The sequence below is a fragment of the Antrostomus carolinensis genome, unplaced genomic scaffold (genome assembly GCF_000700745.2).
Source record: "Antrostomus carolinensis isolate BGI_N321 unplaced genomic scaffold, ASM70074v2 scaffold12913, whole genome shotgun sequence".
Classification (NCBI taxonomy): domain Eukaryota; kingdom Metazoa; phylum Chordata; class Aves; order Caprimulgiformes; family Caprimulgidae; genus Antrostomus; species Antrostomus carolinensis.
Genome location: NW_010305899.1, coordinates 108 through 17,495, shown reverse-complemented (window position 1 = coordinate 17,495; position 17,388 = coordinate 108). Strand labels below are relative to the sequence as shown.

The following is a 17,388-nucleotide window of genomic DNA, read 5'->3' as shown; positions in this document are numbered from 1 at the left end:
TGAAGTCCTGTTGGAGGCAATGTATTTAAGAAGAAAATCTGGCACATACGGAGTTTTGCAGAGCCGGGAGGGGCTGTCTGCTCCACCGCTGGCACCGTTTCATGTCCAAGTCTCTTGTTGCTGACCTTTGTCACCTGTTTCTTTACTGGAATTTAGAAACCTATGGCTTTTAAGTGATAGAGCACTTGAAAATATTTTTTACTCTAGTGGGTTTAATATGCAAATAGTGGAACAGAGCCAATGGTCCATCTCAGGCAGCCCGAGCCTCGAGATTGCTCCATAAAGGTTTATTTCGGCTATTAGCTCTTGTGCCAATATTTTTCTTACAAGAAAGAGTAATGATTTTTGCAACCTAAAATTGAGAGTTTGACAGGCTGCAACTGGAAAATTGGCAGCTGTGCTTCTCTCCAGCAGACTGACTGAAAGCCTGTGGCAGAGGGAAAAGAGTTAAATGAAAAAATATCATTCTTCAATAATAGCTTTAGAAACTTAGGCTGCTAGTTAGCTCTAGAAAGCACACCTGAAATATAGAATAAAGGTGATAATTACATAGTCAGACTATATGCAGATAGTTACAGATGGCATACTTTTCCAGTTCAATAATGTATTCTTAAAATTGGGGATGGGGAAGTAAAATGAGTTATTTTATTTAAAAAAAAAAATAAAAAATAAAAAAAAAGCTGCACCACTCACAGGAACTTTAAAATCCCTTTTGGCTGGTACAGGAACATACAAGTTCTGATTTTACCTGTACTTATTCCCTGTTTTTTCTGGTATTTTTTCCTCTGAAACATTTGCAACAGGAAGAGGAAATTAGGGTTGCTCTGTCGTGCTTCCATGGAACAGCGGACGGTGATTCTGTAATCCTGTTGTGTTTCAAATTGAATTGCCAGAGTCCTGCAGACTTCTCTTTTTCGGTCAGTTGTTAAAAAAAAAAAAACCAAAAAGGCAACAAGAGAAGCTTTCTCTGATTATGCAGTTTACCAATGTAAGAAATAAGTAATTTTTAATCTGTTCTAAAAATAGTTTCCTGGTACGGCTGCTTTAATTGTTACTAAGACGGAGGATTTGTGTATTTTTTTTTCCATTAACATCGGGGTTAAATAGTGGACTACTTTGGTCTGTTTGCTTTCCATGTGAGGTGAGGCAGTTTTTATTCTGTGAGCTATGTTTGGTGGGGAATGTTGCTCTGGCGTTGAGAGGTGGAATTGTAGTAGAAGTGTAAATAAAAAAAAATAAGAATTTGTTTACATAGTTTTGGTACCACGTCTTCACTTTCCCCAAGATAGATTTAAGGTGTGTAAATGCCCCTGGTGAGACTGAGTTAAGTCAGGAGCAAGGTGAGAGACAGAGATGAGAAGGGGAAATGGTTGGTACCAGGGAAAATGGCCATTTGAGCATCTTCTGAGCATTCATTCTCATGCTGAAAGATCAGAACTGGGTGGGAAAGAGACTACCTCAAAAATAGGTCTTTTATAGTTATCTTCCTCCCTTGGATCCTAATTTTAGATAAGTTAGGGCTCTAATATTTTCATCTTTGGCTCTGTAGTTATTTTTCCTGGCTTATAATAAGAATTTAATGGATGCTGAACAGCTTAGATTGCTGAGATCGTACTGAGCAGTCCTTATTGAAAAGCAAAATTAGGCTTGTAGCTGGTAATAGACCTCGTCGAAATGGAGATGGATGCGAGTTTCCTGATTTAATTTTTGCTTAAACTACTGTGCTATTTAGTAGAATTGGAAAGAGAGAAATGATGTCTCATTTGTGGCCCTTTCAAAGGAAAACATACTGATGCAATTTTTTTTTTCCACTTTATTTTTTTTCTGCTGAGCGAGGACCTGTCATCCTTACCAAAAAAACCTCCTTACATTTGCAAACTGCTTATGCTGCTGTAACACACCTCCCAGGTTTTGTTTTATGATGTATCACGTACCTGTTGTGTGCAAAGAGCAGAAGTTTGCACTATATTTGATGGGACTTGATGTAGAGGTCTCCTCCAGGAGTCCCAGAACCATTCTTGGTCAGAAACTGTTTAGTCCTTGTTCTAAAATGGGTGGGTTCTGAAACAACACAAGAAAATTGTGGTTTAATGTTTGTGTAAGCATGCAGTATAGAAAATTAGGAGATGTTAACACAAAGGGGTGTTCATTAAATCTTCTGTATATTGTAACAATGGAACAAAAGCCAAGGTATTTTTTTTCTTTATGAACATACATATTCTGATCACAGATAAAGAAAACAATGTTCACATTTAATATTTGGGTGGGTTTTTATGAATTATGATCAGGTAGTATTGTAGCTGGTGTGATTGCTGGAAACCTTTTTTTTTTTTTCCCCCCTGGTTTTAAGATTTCTTTATCTGATATTTTGTTTTGCAGTATTATGTGCCAAGAATCTTGCAAAGAAAGATTTCTTCAGTAAGTATTGCCCTAATTGTATCGCTTCCTGCTCTTGATTAATCAGATTTATTTGTAGGTTGTGCATTACTGTCGTGGCTCATCTTTGTATGTCATTTGTTCTGTGGTTCATTCTTGCAGTGACATTGAATTACATGGAGTGCACGTTACCCTGAGTTGTATTTAGATAGTGTAGAGTCCAGGGTTGGAAGGACCAAGGACTCACAGGTTCTAGTGGAAAGTCTGGCTGATGAGACCATGAGCCCACTGCTGCTTACGATTCTGTGTGTGGGGTACCAAGAGCATTCATCTCAGACAGCTCTATTTGTAAAGCCAAGGAGACAAGTAAAATATCCCAGTGCTGCAGTCTTGATATTATATTAAGGACTGAATAAAAATGATTACTTATCAGTATGCATAGGTCACTTAAGCACTGTTAAATTAAGCACATTTAACCTTTTGTTTTCTAAAATCTTTCACCATTTATGGCAGATAGCAGTCTGTGTGATAGAAGTACGTTATCTAATTAGGAACTCAAGTCTTTATTTTGGATTTACTGAAATAGTTTTAGGATAATGGCAACTTTCTTGAGGTGGGAACAAGCAGGAGCTCATGATAGCATTATCTTGGAAGAAACAAACCAAGAAATATGTTTAATCGTGGCTTTTCCCTTCCATAGGACTTCCCGACCCATTTGCAAAAATAGTTGTCGATGGGTCAGGTCAGTGCCATTCAACTGACACTGTGAAGAACACATTGGACCCCAAATGGAACCAGCATTATGATCTGTGAGTTGTTCATAAAATCATCAGTAAAAAATATTCCAAGGATTTATCTAGGAAGCGGAAGGGTTGGCACTGCAACTTCATTTTGTGTTATCAAGAAGAGTCACATTTACTGAGGAGGACTGATTTTTTGCTACAAGAAATTGTCATTTTATTTATTGCTAATAAAGGAGTGGTACTTTGCTTTTAGGTGTTTGAATTTGGAAATATTTGTGTGTTAGGTACGCAGCACAGCTGCTTAGAATAAGCTCTGCTGGAGCAGCGCAGTCCAGCTTTTACAAAAGCTTGTCCTTGTTGTAGTGATTTATTCTCTTCAAAATATTAGAAACATAAATTTTATAGTTTTGTACACTAATCAGCTTGCTGTATAGCTTTTAATGAGGCTGTCTGTAGTTAAATTCATACTGCAGCAATATCAATTTCGCATGCTGTGTGAAATCATAGTGCAGTAATTCATTAATAACACCACTTCAGGCTTAAGCACTTCTGTATTTATAATAAAGCAGCATGACCAATGTACTAAAATGTATCACAATTTATACCAAATAAAGCATAAATTCTGTGCAGTAAAAAGAGGTTATTTTTTTTCTAAAATTACTCTTTTAATATACATTTTTCTAGATATGTTGGGAAGACAGATTCCATAACCATCAGTGTATGGAACCATAAAAAAATCCACAAGAAACAGGGAGCTGGCTTCCTGGGGTGTGTCCGACTCCTCTCCAATGCCATCAGCAGGTTAAAAGATACTGGATGTAAGAGCAATTCCTCCCTGGCACAATCAAGAACCTTCCGTGCCTTGTATCTGTGTAGTGAACAGTATTCCCACTCCCCACTCCCCGCAGTGTTTTGTTGATCTTTGCTATTCTCATTTCCAGACCAGCGTTTGGATCTATGCAAACTAAATCCCACAGACACCGATGCTGTACGAGGCCAAATAGTGGGTAAGAACGCTCTCAACTAAGCTTTTATCTTCTTGGTACATACACTATTTGGACAAATATTGTATTAAAAAAAAAGAAACCTGTAGTCACTACTGCTTCCATGCCTTTTCTGTGCTGTTTCTTCTGACTTTAATGGGATTAAATTACATAACTGGAATTTTTTTTGTTGTACTCCTACGTAGGAGTTTGTTTTCTTTCAGTTGTTTATGGGAAACAATATTAAAAAGAGAATGCATCTGGCAAGGTTTCTAATGCATCTCTGGAATGGTAAATGTTACTGGGAAACTGATTGCATTTGGAACAAGGTGACAGGCAAAGAGAATCTTAAGTGGAAAAGAGGATCTGGAGGAGTTAAAAGAAATTTTGCAAATTGCTGTTTTAATGCCTTTGACTCATGTAACCCATTTCCAAATTTCAACAAGGCGCAGTGCCAGTTTTACAGCAGATTTACCACATCTTAACACATTTTGCTGCCCCCCAACCCAAGCTAGTCATTCATATATAAATATATTGGGCAAAATTCTTAATTCTCACCGTAATGATGACATCTAGTGGTGGGTAATTTCTTTCCAGCTTAACCTTCTGGCTCCTCATGAAACACAGATGTAGAACCTGCTATGTTTAATATTTACAGAAATAGATTCAGCTTAAGTTTTGTTGTGGTGATGCCTCTGGTTTGTCTTCTCCATTTTTAAAACTCAGTAATGCTTTAAGGTTATTGAAGGGGTTTTGGTAAGTGGTGTGCTATCACATGGAGGATCTAGCTTTCTGTAATATTTTAGCCTGTATAAATGTGAATTGTTTGGCTTTATGTTGTTTTTAAGGGAAGGGTTGTTCTTTTATTACTAACTTGTGTTTGTTTTTGTTGCTTTTTTTAAATTTCAGTCAGTTTACAGACACGGGACAGAATAGGCACAGGAGGTTCTGTAGTAGACTGTAGAGGGCTTTTGGAGAATGAAGGGTAAGGATTGTTTTCTTTACACTTAATTAGAAAAATTGTTTATATGTGGAAATAATATAATTAACACTAGAAATACTAAATATCATTGTGACTAATATATTGTCTAGGGGTATGTATCAGGTAGTAATGTTACAGCTGGCTACTTACTTGAAGAATATAAGCTAAACTGGGTAGGACTTGATATTTTTTGTTACCAGTGCTTCTGGCACTTCCATGAGAAATTTGGGATATAAAAATGTTAAGAAAGTGGCATATCTTGGGTTAAAAATTGCAGTACTTGAAGTGATGGAGAGAGAGAAACAGGTATTTCTGCATTCACTTCTCTGTGATGGAAACTCTTGAAGTTTCCCCATTTTCAGAACGGTTTATGAAGATTCTGGACCAGGAAGGCCGCTGAGCTGTTTTATGGAGGAACCAGCACCGTATACAGACACTACAGGGGCTGCTGGTGGGGGCAACTGTCGCTTCGTGGAGTCCCCCAGTCAAGATCAGAGGCTTCAGGCACAGCGACTTCGGACTCCTGAAGTCAGAGGTCATGTACAGACACCTCAGAACAGACCTCACGGCCACCAGTCACCTGACCTACCAGAAGGCTACGGTAAGAGTTTTCCAAAACTATAAAATTGAAGTTTTTCAAAAGACTCAGAGAAAAATCCTCCCATTTTAATATATAGATGTGTTTTACCTGTTAGAACATGCAGCATCCGTGTGTATCAAATGGTCTTCATTTTGGAAAAGGAACTGAGCAGTGCAGATGGAAGTTTGAGATTGGCTAATTAGCAGTTGGCTACGCCAGGATACACTGAGGGGTTGATGGTAAATTAAACATGAGTTGGTGGTATGATGCTGTTAACAGAAAATTCACTGCTAATCTTGGCTGTGTATCTAGGGAGAACGAATGTAAAGAGCTCTTTAAACTAGAGCAGTCATGCTATTTTTTTCCTTCCCCCTTGGCATATTGTGTAGGTTTGAGCCCACATTTGAGAAAAGATCGGGGAAAATATAAAAGCAACAAAGAAGCCAGTAGTGCAGAAGATTAGGGAGGATAAGATTAAGGAGAATTTAAATCTCGGAAAAGAGCACACCAAATTTAGGAGTAGAGAAATCCAGTTTGGGGGATTGGGTTGTCTCAAAATCTAAAAATAAAAATACAAATGAAAACATACTGGTGCATGGATTTGTGAGTTTCAAAAAGAACACTTAAATGTGTAGTCAAGTAAATTTGTGAAGATGGTGTTTAAGGACAAAACAGTCCATGCTGCAAGAGCTCAGGGTGACAGCTCAAATACTTTCTCCTAGCTTTGTCAGAAAGACAGGAAGAAAACAGCTTTGAACAAACTGTTTATTCTGATTTTTTTTTTTCAGGTTTGTAATTAAGAATAATCTTTCTTCCCTTTTCATAGAACAAAGAACAACGGTACAGGGACAGGTTTATTTTTTGCACACACAGACTGGAGTTAGCACGTGGCATGACCCTAGGATACCAAGGTATGTATTTATAGTTACAAAGTCAGGTTTTTTTAGTGTGTGTCTGTGTACTTGTGTCTCTGGCAGTAAGTTGAATGTTTAAGAGCAAAAATCTATGAAATGACCTGTCTGAATTTAAAGGGAGAGCTGTAAGCAGAGGATTTTGCATATTTCTAGTTACCTTTTCACCAAACATGAAGGACTGCTCTTTTTGAAAGAAAGAATTATCTACTTGTGAATCATGTAAAACAAAAGGGGGAAAAAAAATATAGTCCTCCAGGAATTCTCATTTGACAAATTCCTCCTAAAATGTCAATTTAGGTGGTTTTTGGTGAAGCTACAAATTTCTGAACCTTACCTTTTGTTGTTGTATATAAAACCAGTTTGGACTGCAAACTGAAGAAAAAAGCAACTACTTTCTTAAAGCCATTGTTTCTTAAGTATTGAACTTGTAACTTTTGCTCTTAATAGTGCTCACTCATCGGTAACTGAAGCAGAGATCACCTTTAAAGTGGCATTGAGGTTTTTTACGCTTTAGACCAATGATTTGCAGCTAGAAAACTGGAATCCTCCACATGATTAATTTAGTAAAGCCTCTTTAAACCTTAACCTGCAGTTAATCCAGGTCTTTATGACTAAGGTCTGGCACTCTTTGAGGAGCTCTGAATCTGGGCTGTTTCACTGGACCACCTGCACACCACATTCAAAAGTGAAACACAGAGTCTGTAACTCCTTCAGCTGATGCACTGGCTGGATAATACATGAATGTGATACAGGATATTAGAAAAATGATATCAAGTAGTGTAGGCAAAAGTGTTGATAAAAGCAGAGTGTGTGGAAGGATATGAAAAATAAAGTTGAGAGAGAAAGAGAGAGAAAATAGCTGATGTTAGATTAGCCGGTATCGTTGGAAGAGGAAATGACAAAGCTCGTTCGTTCATCTCGCTCGTGTCAGGCTGTGTGCCCAAAGCCTTGTCTCGTCTTCGAGTGATGCTGGTTGGCCTGACAAAAGGTATTGCTTCTTCTCTTAACAAATCTTAGAGCCAGGATTTCAAGGCCAGCAGTGTAAATGGACACAACAGTGTTCTGGGAGTTACAGGTCACTCTTATTTTAGTTAAAGGTGGCTTTCATACTGCCGACTTGCAGCGCAAAAACCTAACCTTGGCATTTAGCACAGATGTAGGTTAAAGCTTGATGTAATCAGAACTCTGTGGTACTTTCAGATGCACAGCTGATTCAAACAAATGGTTACAGCCATAATCTTCTTTAAGGAGCCTAACAAAGGCTTGTCTGTCTGCCTGTGTACTCCCTGCTGGCTTATACTCACTCGGACACTAATAAAGCCTTTTGGACCCAAAATTGATCTAGGATGAAAGGGGTGAATATGTTGGTAAAGCCTTACTCTCAATGATTTATAAGTCAAATAGTTAGGATTTTAACCTTGTCTAATTAAAGAGGTGATTATTTTTTTGTAGGTGATTTTAGTATTTGGCTGCCTTAGCCTCTTAACTTGTTGGTCTTTGGAGACAGTGGTTGGTGCAGAGGCCTTTGCTTAATCATTTGTTTTTCTGCACGTGAATCACATTAGTGTTAATGGGAATTTTTGTGTGAAATTTTGCTATGAAAAAATGTCTCTTCCTCATTTCACAGCCCTCAGAAACCCTGTCATCACTCAAATGATGATGATGCTGTGTTGAAGTTACTTGTAAGCTGTATGGATTTGTTACTTTCGAAGCCTTTCAAAGACAGATGTTTTGCTGATTTACCTTTCTGTCCGTGTACATACACGGGGAGTTGCACTGCTTAGATTGAGGATGCTAAAAAGACAGCACTAAACCAGCTATTCCCTCCTTCCTAAGACTTTCATAGCCTGGAATCACTGAGCACCAAATTCATTCCCCCCTCTCCCCTGAATGTAAATTGGTTTCATCTGAACTTTGGGAGTGCTTTAACATTTTGTTTGCTTTTCTCCTTAGAGACCTTAACAGTGTGAATTGTGATGAACTAGGACCTTTGCCTCCAGGTTGGGAAGTTAGAAGTACAGTTTCAGGAAGAATATATTTTGTAGATCATAACAACAGAACCACACAATTCACAGATCCACGACTACATCACATCATGAAGTAAGAACCTTGCCTGATAATTCGTGTCAAGTTTGGATTCTTAAACCTGTTATTTTTGTCCAATTTTAACTATGACTCTGGGAGTCATGAAGGGCTGAAAAACTGCATTATAACTATATTGGGGAGCAGATGCAACCAGTGCTCTAGTCAAGGTCTGAGCGTTGGTTTTATCAGGTCTGAGTGCTGGTTTTATCTTAAGTTTTTTGCAGAGACTCTTCAAAAACGTTTTTACTATGCTTCGCAGTCCTCATGTTTAAGGGAGGGCTTGCTTATTTTGGCACAATACTGATCTCTTTAAGCTGGTTTGACAAAATTGCCTCAAGCTGTGTTGGAGCAAATGTGCAGTTCTGGAAATGCTGGAGTGTGGGGTGGCGGGTCTGCCAGGCAGTTCTGTGGCAGTCAGCTCCTGCCTGCCTGGATTAGCAGTTCTAGCTCTGTGCTAGACCTCAACTGGCTTCATGCTCCCTCGAGCGCCAGACAACAGGAATATAAAGCCAGCTGGAGTCTGGTTGCCTGGTGCTGTACTCAGCCAGCTTGGGTTTAGTAGGATTTAATAAGCTCAAGCTCTGCATCATGCAAAGGCAGCTGAACATTTAGAGAAATGACCCTGGAAGCAGCCTGGCAGTGCGTGTTATGCCCAAGATCAGACTTTTTCCTGAATATGAGTTGTCTGTGCTTGAAGCCAGCTGGGGAATCTCTGTGTCTAAAAAATCTTTGCTCCACAACCTAAATAAAGCACTGGTAGATAAGGATAGTTGAATGTGTGAAGCTGCAACTATTTGGGACAAGTGCATCTTTCTCTTTTAATAACCATAAATGTAGTACTTTTACTGTGACAAGAATCCACAGCCTTATTTTGCATGGAGCTTGAATAAAATTAATTGCATGGAGCTTGAATAAAATTGGTTGTTAGATGGTTCCACTTCTAAAGCTGTTGTTTTTCATTAGAGGTTCTCTTTTTGTGTTACACTTTTAAAAATTACCTCCATATAGGAGAAATACACACAGACATTTTAATTACTGCTCAATCAGCATTCAGTGATCATGCTCCACAGCCTTCCACAATGTATTGCTGTATAAAAACTGAGCTGAAAAATGCTGAAACTCTTTATTGTAAATACCTGTATTCCTTACATCCCTGAATGTAGGGTAGTGATGCAATAGAAATTACCCAGCTGAGTACCCATTTCGCTCTAGGTTCCTCTTAGAGAAACTTAATCAGTTCTTTCATCATTATTTTACATATTCCTTATTGTTATGCTCTAGAATAAGTGTCTTTTCTTTCAAAGCCATCAATGCCAGCTAAAAGAGCCCAGCCAGCAGCCTCTGCCAGCTCCAAATGAGGGGTCACTAGAAGATGGTGAGGAGTTGCCTGCACAGAGATATGAAAGAGACTTGGTACAAAAGTTGAAAGTTCTTAGACATGAGCTCTCTCTTCAGCAACCACAGGCTGGTCACTGTCGCATTGAAGTATCCAGAGAGGAAATATTTGAGGTATTTGATTGACTTTTTACTACTAATAGCAGCTTTTCTCACTCAAGAGTTAGGTAAAACTGATCTTTGATTATAGCAACTTTGCTTCAGGAGAGAGGTAAATACCACCAAGTGTTACAGAGTTGTCATTGGAATCGGCTTCAGATTAACACTTTCACAGAATAATGTTTTCTGTAGTTGAGTAACAATGTTATGTATTACAGTAATGCATCTTGGCAGATTTAATTATAGGAAGAAAATAAAATATCTAATTGTAAAAATACACATATAGGAATCCTACCGTCAGATAATGAAGATGAGGCCAAAGGACTTGAAAAAGAGGCTTATGGTGAAATTTCGAGGCGAGGAAGGCCTGGATTATGGAGGAGTAGCAAGGTGAGATTTGAGGGTTTGTCTGTACACTTTTTAACTGTAAAATTATCCTTAAAGTCACCTGTGACTGATATAATTCCTTTTCACATTATCTGTTAAAGGTATATGTCAGTTATTTGTGATCTAGTTTATAGGTAGTAGTTGCAGCTTCAGTTTTCATATCGTGGTAGATTGGAAAGTGGAAGCATGTGATTTAATAGTTGTCCCACAGTCCTCCTGGTGTCAAAGGCTCGTACTAAATAACTTGGTATGCCTCGTATTTGGGAACCTTACTGGAATTGATGCCACATTGAGGTGTTTCTGTTTCCTCTCTCCCCCATATGTACTCTGTTTTCATCACCGTTACCCCGTGAGTGTAAAATGCTCGTTTAGGGTAGGTTATTGATCTTACTGCAGAAAGTGCTGATCCCAGCAACAGGCTCCAGTTTCATAAGTGAAAGTGTGATCAGCTCAAATTGTGAGGTCTTTCAAGAAGCATAAAGACTCTGAAGTAAAATCCAAATCACAGGTAAGGTTCTGTTAAATACAGTTAAATACACCCGTCTGATTTCCCATGAAAGGATTGCCAGACAACAGGGGTTCCTTTTTGTTGTCTTGGCCACATTCAGAAGAGTCCTCTGATCTGTTGCAGCAGGAGTGGAAATGAACTAATCCTAAATAAAGGCTAAATTTTAGAGAAGGCTTACCTCCCTCTTAAAAATAATAATGATTCCCTGTGGGTCGCATCAGATCTGGAGTTCTGGAGTTGATTGTAACATCATCACTAAAATACTCATCTTTGCGCTGGCTCAAATGCATCCTGTAAATTCACTGAGAGACTTTTCAAATCCACAAAAGCTGCATCACCCACTTAAGTGTCTCTCAGTAACACATCACTGGACAAAGTGAAGAAGTGGGAACATTTTGAGCTGATTTCCCCAAGGCAGCCTTGAGTATCTCTGCTGTTGACATCCTGTTGCCCTGATGGCTTTCATAATTGCCCAGTTGCTGCAACAGACTCTTTCAGATCAGTACTGCTCCACTTCTAAGCATTGAAGTTGATAGTTCTTGCAGAATATATTGGACCTGGGATGGGTATCCAAATTTAATAATAAAGGGGTGTTTGTCATGGTGAGTTGCAAGGTCAGAAATAGCTTTAGTTCCATTCTGGTCCTTGTATGTTACTGAGGTGAGAGAATTTACCTCACCCTTTCTCTTTTAATGCCTTTTGTCTCTCTGCCCCTTCTGGGCTCTCTGCTGAAGTGGAGACTCTCTAGTCATCAAGCATTTGCAAAAAACCAGCTTTTCTAAAGACCTCCAGTGACTGAGCTGATTTTAAACATGAGATATTTTGAATATTTCTTTATACTGTGCAGATTGCAGAGGAGCAGATCTCTTAGTCTCCAAATATCTGAACTCTGTACAAAGCCAAGAATTTTTTGGAAGTGGGTCTTGTTCAGACTCAATTTGTTTAAGCATGTCTCTTGTCTCTGATGGTGTTCAGGGAACAGGTGAGGGGTGTAATGGTGTTTTGTAACAGCTTGCTATAGCCTCTCTAATTGATGTTAATCCCTTCAGTACTCCTAAACTAAAACAAGTGTGCCTGTGAATGGAGTAAAACACTTTATAGGTTTTTCAGTGTACCTTTTTGGTCTGCAAATGAAGGGCAGTACATGGTGATCTGATTTTGAAATAAGCATTTCATAACTGATGACTAGTTTGATGATTCACAATAATTGCATTTGTCTGAAACTTAAGTGGAAGTTGCACCCTTCTAAAATACCCTTTAATTTTTTTTTTTGCAGAGAATGGTTGTATTTACTGTGCCATGAAATGTTGAATCCCTATTATGGACTCTTCCAGTACTCCACAGATAATATTTACATGCTGCAAATCAACCCAGACTCTTCTATCAATCCTGTAAGTATTAAATTCTGAGCAACATAGCTAGTTTAACAGCAGTCCCCTGCAGTTTTTTGTTAGAGCTGTTCTTCCATGACAAGAGTGTAAACTGAAGGGTAAAGCAGAATAAGAATGTGTTAATGAGTCTTAGGATGATATAGCATGAAGGAGAAGGGTTTTGTTCAGAAATAAAAAACACAAGAGAGGAGGTGACTTTAATAAGTATCTGATTTCTTTGAGATTCCTCAGTACTGACTGGGATGCACAGTGATTCTGAGGAGATACATACGGGTGAAATTAATCTTCCCAGTGAATGCAGCGCTTGTGTAAACAGCATTGCATCCTAAGCAGTGCTCACCCCGTGACTGTAGAATCTCATATGCCTTGCTTGCCCTTTCTCAATAAACTGCTGTGCTTGCTTTTTTTTTCCTTACTGGAGGATTTGTATTAATGCAGACCCTAAAAGGAGCAGCAATTCTGAATTACTACAGGGGAATTTCTCCTGACATGACATTTCCTGACATTTGCTGTGTAAGATGAGGGAGATAGACTGGAAGAATCTCAACCGTAGGACTTAACGCCTCAGTTTTCAGAAGTCAGTTTATAAGCAACATGAAGGACGTGAAGGAAGTGAACACATGGCCTGCTTCCTCAAGAGCAGAAAGATTTTGGTGGTTAAACAAAGAATAAGCTAATTTGTTTGGAATTGTCGTGTATTGGATTCTGAGGGTTTCATGGGGATTTTCTTTTCAGGAGTTTTGCCCTTTGAGAGGTCTAGAGGACTTGTATCCAATTTATTAGTCAAGTAATGCACAAAGACTTGTTTGAGGCATTTAATCACTAAATGCTTCTCTTCTTGGTTATGCTATGAGGAAAAATGGAGGTTCCTCTTGCCTGGAGGGTTACAAATAACTTGCACTGAACATATAACTGAGGGCACAGATGTAACCACAAGATGTCAGTGTCTTCCTGCTGCCTGATTTTTCTCTCCTCCCTCCCTGCAGGACCATTTGTCTTATTTCCATTTTGTTGGTCGGATAATGGGTTTGGCTGTGTTCCATGGACACTATATCAATGGGGGTTTCACAGTTCCCTTTTACAAGCAGCTTCTGGGGAAGCCCATTCAGCTCTCTGATCTGGAATCTGTTGACCCAGAACTACACAAAAGTTTAGTCTGGATCCTGTAAGTACTGTGTTTATCAATTGCTGTGCTGTAGAGAAGATGGGGTAGAGTATATTGGCAATAGAGAAATAATGCTTTATAGAAAGTGCTTGCACAAATCTTGTAGTGGGGGAAACTGTACAAAATTATTAAACTACTGTTTCTATGTCAGTAAGCTCAAGGTACTTGAGGAGAAGTTCTCATTGCAACTCTGTGTTAACTCTCCTTGCAGCAAAGTAGATACTAAATCATTAAACTTTGCATGGGTGTGGTAGAATATCACAGTGTCAAAATCCAAACTCAGGACAGAGTTCTGAGGGAAAAGTACAGCCTTGTTCAAAAGAAAACCAACTTTGATTAAAATGGAAATAATCATCAAATCCCAGACTGGTTTGGATTGGAAGGGACCTTAAAGCTCATCCAGTCCCAACCCCCCTGCCATCAGCAGGGACACCTTCCACTAGACCAGGTTGCTCAACCTGGAAATAAATGGAAGTAATTTGGGATTCTGTGTGCCTACATTTCAGAACATTCAGTGGAGCTTTGGGACTCTTCAGCGCTGCTTTGCATTATCATGAATTTTTCTCTTTTTTTTTGCCCCTAAATGCTCTTTTGAATGTTGCATTTGAAGTTATCTGATCTCTTCCATGCTTCACACCAGTACCTGCCAGCAGATGGGTTTATTGCTCTGTGTGTGTGTACGTAGGTGTATGTGTGTGTGTGTGTTTGGGCATATAGGGTTTAATAATTTCTTCATTATCCTGAGTGCTAGTAGAATTAGAACAGTGCAGATGACACATCTGATGGGGCTCTTCAATATGCATTAAGCTGTGCATACAGCACTTGGTGATGGTGGCAATATTCCTCTAGTGGTGTGAAATCCAGATTGCTTGTTACTAGGTTTATCCTGAAGATTAAGTAAGTGTTCAAATAACAAACTGTCAGCATCACCACTGAGCATTATCAAAATACCAAAAATACAAAGTTTACCCTCTGTCTTTCCATTGCCAGAGAGAACGACATCACCCCGGTTCTGGACCATACATTTTGTGTGGAACACAACGCTTTTGGGCGGATTTTACAACATGAACTCAAACCAAATGGCAGGAATATTCCAGTGACAGAAGAGAACAAGAAAGAATATGTCAGGTATTGCAGAAGAAAAATATATTCTGCAAATGTAGTGGGGAAAAAAGTAGTAAACAGATTAATTTTTGTATATAGTGAAACTAATGAAATAAGTATTTTGTGAAGAAATACACGTGTCATAAATGACATGAGTGTTTTCATACAATGCTCTGTTGTAAGACCTGGGACAGTGAAGCTGTGATTTGTACTTTGTTTTTTCTGTTCATGGTGCAGCAGTTAATTATTGATGGAAAAAGGAACTGATAAGCACTTATTTCATAATACAAAATGTGTGTATTAAAACAAGTTCCACTGTTAAACAAGCATTTTCCAGCCCTGCTGTCCTATCTAGCTCATCATCCCTGACTTTTTCTTTCCCTTCCCCCCAGGTTGTATGTAAACTGGCGATTTATGAGAGGAATTGAGGCACAGTTCCTGGCTCTGCAGAAGGGTTTTAATGAACTTATTCCTCAACATCTCCTTAAGCCTTTCGACCAGAAGGAACTTGAGGTATATGTTTTATCCACACTGAATACTGTTTTGTAATTTGTTTGATCCACAATCATGCACTGATTTTAAAAAGAACAACATAAAAAAAACCAAACCCACAAAATTTATTCCCATTTATGTACCAGAAAGCTGTGTATTTGTTTAATGAAACACTTTTTGGTTTATTCTAGACATTCTTTGGGTTAACATTTTTGCAAGGGCTCCTTAAACAGGGAAAGACAAATACACTGTGTTGTCTAACCAAGGACTAATGCTCAAAGCAGGTGGTCCAGGCAGGGAAGGAGTTATTGCAAGTTTGAGAAATTGTTGGCAAGACTTAACATGTTATCTGCCCCAGAACTTGTTTTCTTCAGTAACTGCTTTCATACGTGGCTGTTTCTGTATGCACATAGGGAATGGTTTACAGTGAGTAAAATAAAGTGTAGAGCCTACAGAAAAGAAATTAATTTGTTTTCTTATTTAATCCCGAGGTGTAGAATGCTACCCCTTAAAATAATTCCTATTGTAGCAGGTTTTCATCTGGTTTTGCCTTTTTTAAACACTAAAGCAAACTGTGGAATATGGACCATTTGTGGTATTGGAAACACTAACTCTGTGCTAGTCATTTGTGCATCCTGATTAATCCCATGAAGTTATTGCATTCCATTTGCCAGCTGCTTGAAAAGGCAGATTAAAAATCCATTAAATATTTCAATACTGTCTGCGTCAGAACAGTCACAACTGTCCTAATAATGTAAATGAGTGCAAGTGTTTTGGTGGCACAAAAAGGCCGCTGCTAAATGGTGGCTCTTGGAAATGTGAGCCTTAATATGGAATATTATGGGAAATTTAGAATATGACGCACATTTTGAGTGGTGAAGTTTTCTCTATGCCATTTATTTGTTGTTGCCAGGGGAGGTGGTTAGATTCACGGCCAGCAGTGACTTCCTTTTACAGTATTTTGCAACCTGGTGTCATCTGGAAAAGAGGTTGAAGTAATATGTCTGGTCTGTGCTAGAACCTCTCACAAATGACATCAGGAAACAGATGAAAAGTTTCCGTAGTTCAGTGTGGGTTATGGAACTACAAACCAACTAGGATGTCACCACAAACCGAGCTGGACTCTGTCATAGTTGGTATTGCCACCTTTAGGACAAACCTGCATCAGGACCATGATGTTGTGTAGCACAGTAGATGGCACACCTCCTTCCCAGTCCCTCAGAAAGATAGGTTGTACTTTTCAGGTAGGGTAGATTTTAAAAAAGCAGATCTTGAATGGGCTTTTGACTCTAGTTTCTTGTGAAAATTGGAGTTCTGGTAAGTGTACTCCTTGACCTCAGTTTCATTGCAGTTTAACTGGAGGGATTTACTACCTGTTCTAAACTCTTTTGGAGCATCAAAAAGGCGGTTCAAGTGTATAAAGAATGCAAGGCTTCATGAAATAGCTGGATGTATGTTTTTATAGCTGCCAACCTGAAATGGCTCTGAATGTTAAAGCATTTTTCTCATCCTTTAACAGCTAATCATAGGAGGCCTGGATAAGATAGACCTGAATGACTGGAAGTCAAACACACGTCTAAAGCACTGCATGGCAGATAGCAATATTGTGAAGTGGTTCTGGCAAGCAGTGGAAACATTTGATGAAGAAAGAAGGGCAAGGCTGCTGCAGTTTGTGACGGGTTCGACGCGTGTCCCACTTCAAGGTTTCAAGGCTTTACAAGGTGACTGGTGTGGAGGCTGAGTTAATCTGTGGTGGGAGACGGAGATAAAAATCATGTGGTATTTACTAGCCCCTTGTAAAATATCAGTGTATGACTGGATAACTCAAGCACTTAGAAACTTTTTTGATCCCAAGAGCAGTTTTTCATTTGTCAGCAGCTCTGCTGCTGGTGAACACTTGAGCCGTTGCTGATAGTGATAGAAGCTGGTAAATCCATCATTGTGTAGCACGTTGACTGGCGTCAATATAGGCTTATCAGTCTCCTACAACTCTGTGGACTGCTGTTAAAAGCATTGTGTGCAAGCACACACGTGATTACAGAGCTGAGCAAACAACTTTTTCCCATGAAAATTGTATTCCCTTCATTGTTTGGCAACAAACCATTAGACTTTAAAACAAGTTCCTGGAAATTGCGAATTTTTTTTCATCAGAAAAGGTGGCAGTGTCCTAGGCTGTTGTGTGTG

The 17,388-nt window shown here is 38.9% G+C and overlaps 1 protein-coding gene across 1 annotated transcript; it reads left to right on the top strand.

Moving 5' to 3' along the window:
- Positions 1 to 1,674: 1,674 nt before the first annotated feature.
- Positions 1,675 to 16,945, top strand: SMURF1 (SMAD specific E3 ubiquitin protein ligase 1). The gene is made up of 16 exons (XM_029084261.1): positions 1,675 to 1,690; positions 2,380 to 2,418; positions 3,077 to 3,185; positions 3,804 to 3,937; positions 4,061 to 4,126; positions 5,012 to 5,087; positions 5,447 to 5,685; positions 6,491 to 6,575; positions 8,532 to 8,678; positions 9,968 to 10,172; positions 10,444 to 10,547; positions 12,329 to 12,443; positions 13,430 to 13,608; positions 14,599 to 14,736; positions 15,105 to 15,225; positions 16,724 to 16,945. The coding sequence occupies exons 1-16, from the start codon at positions 1,675 to 1,677 to the stop codon at positions 16,943 to 16,945; spliced, it is 1,995 nt and encodes a 664-aa protein (XP_028940094.1).
- Positions 16,946 to 17,388: the final 443 nt, after the last annotated feature.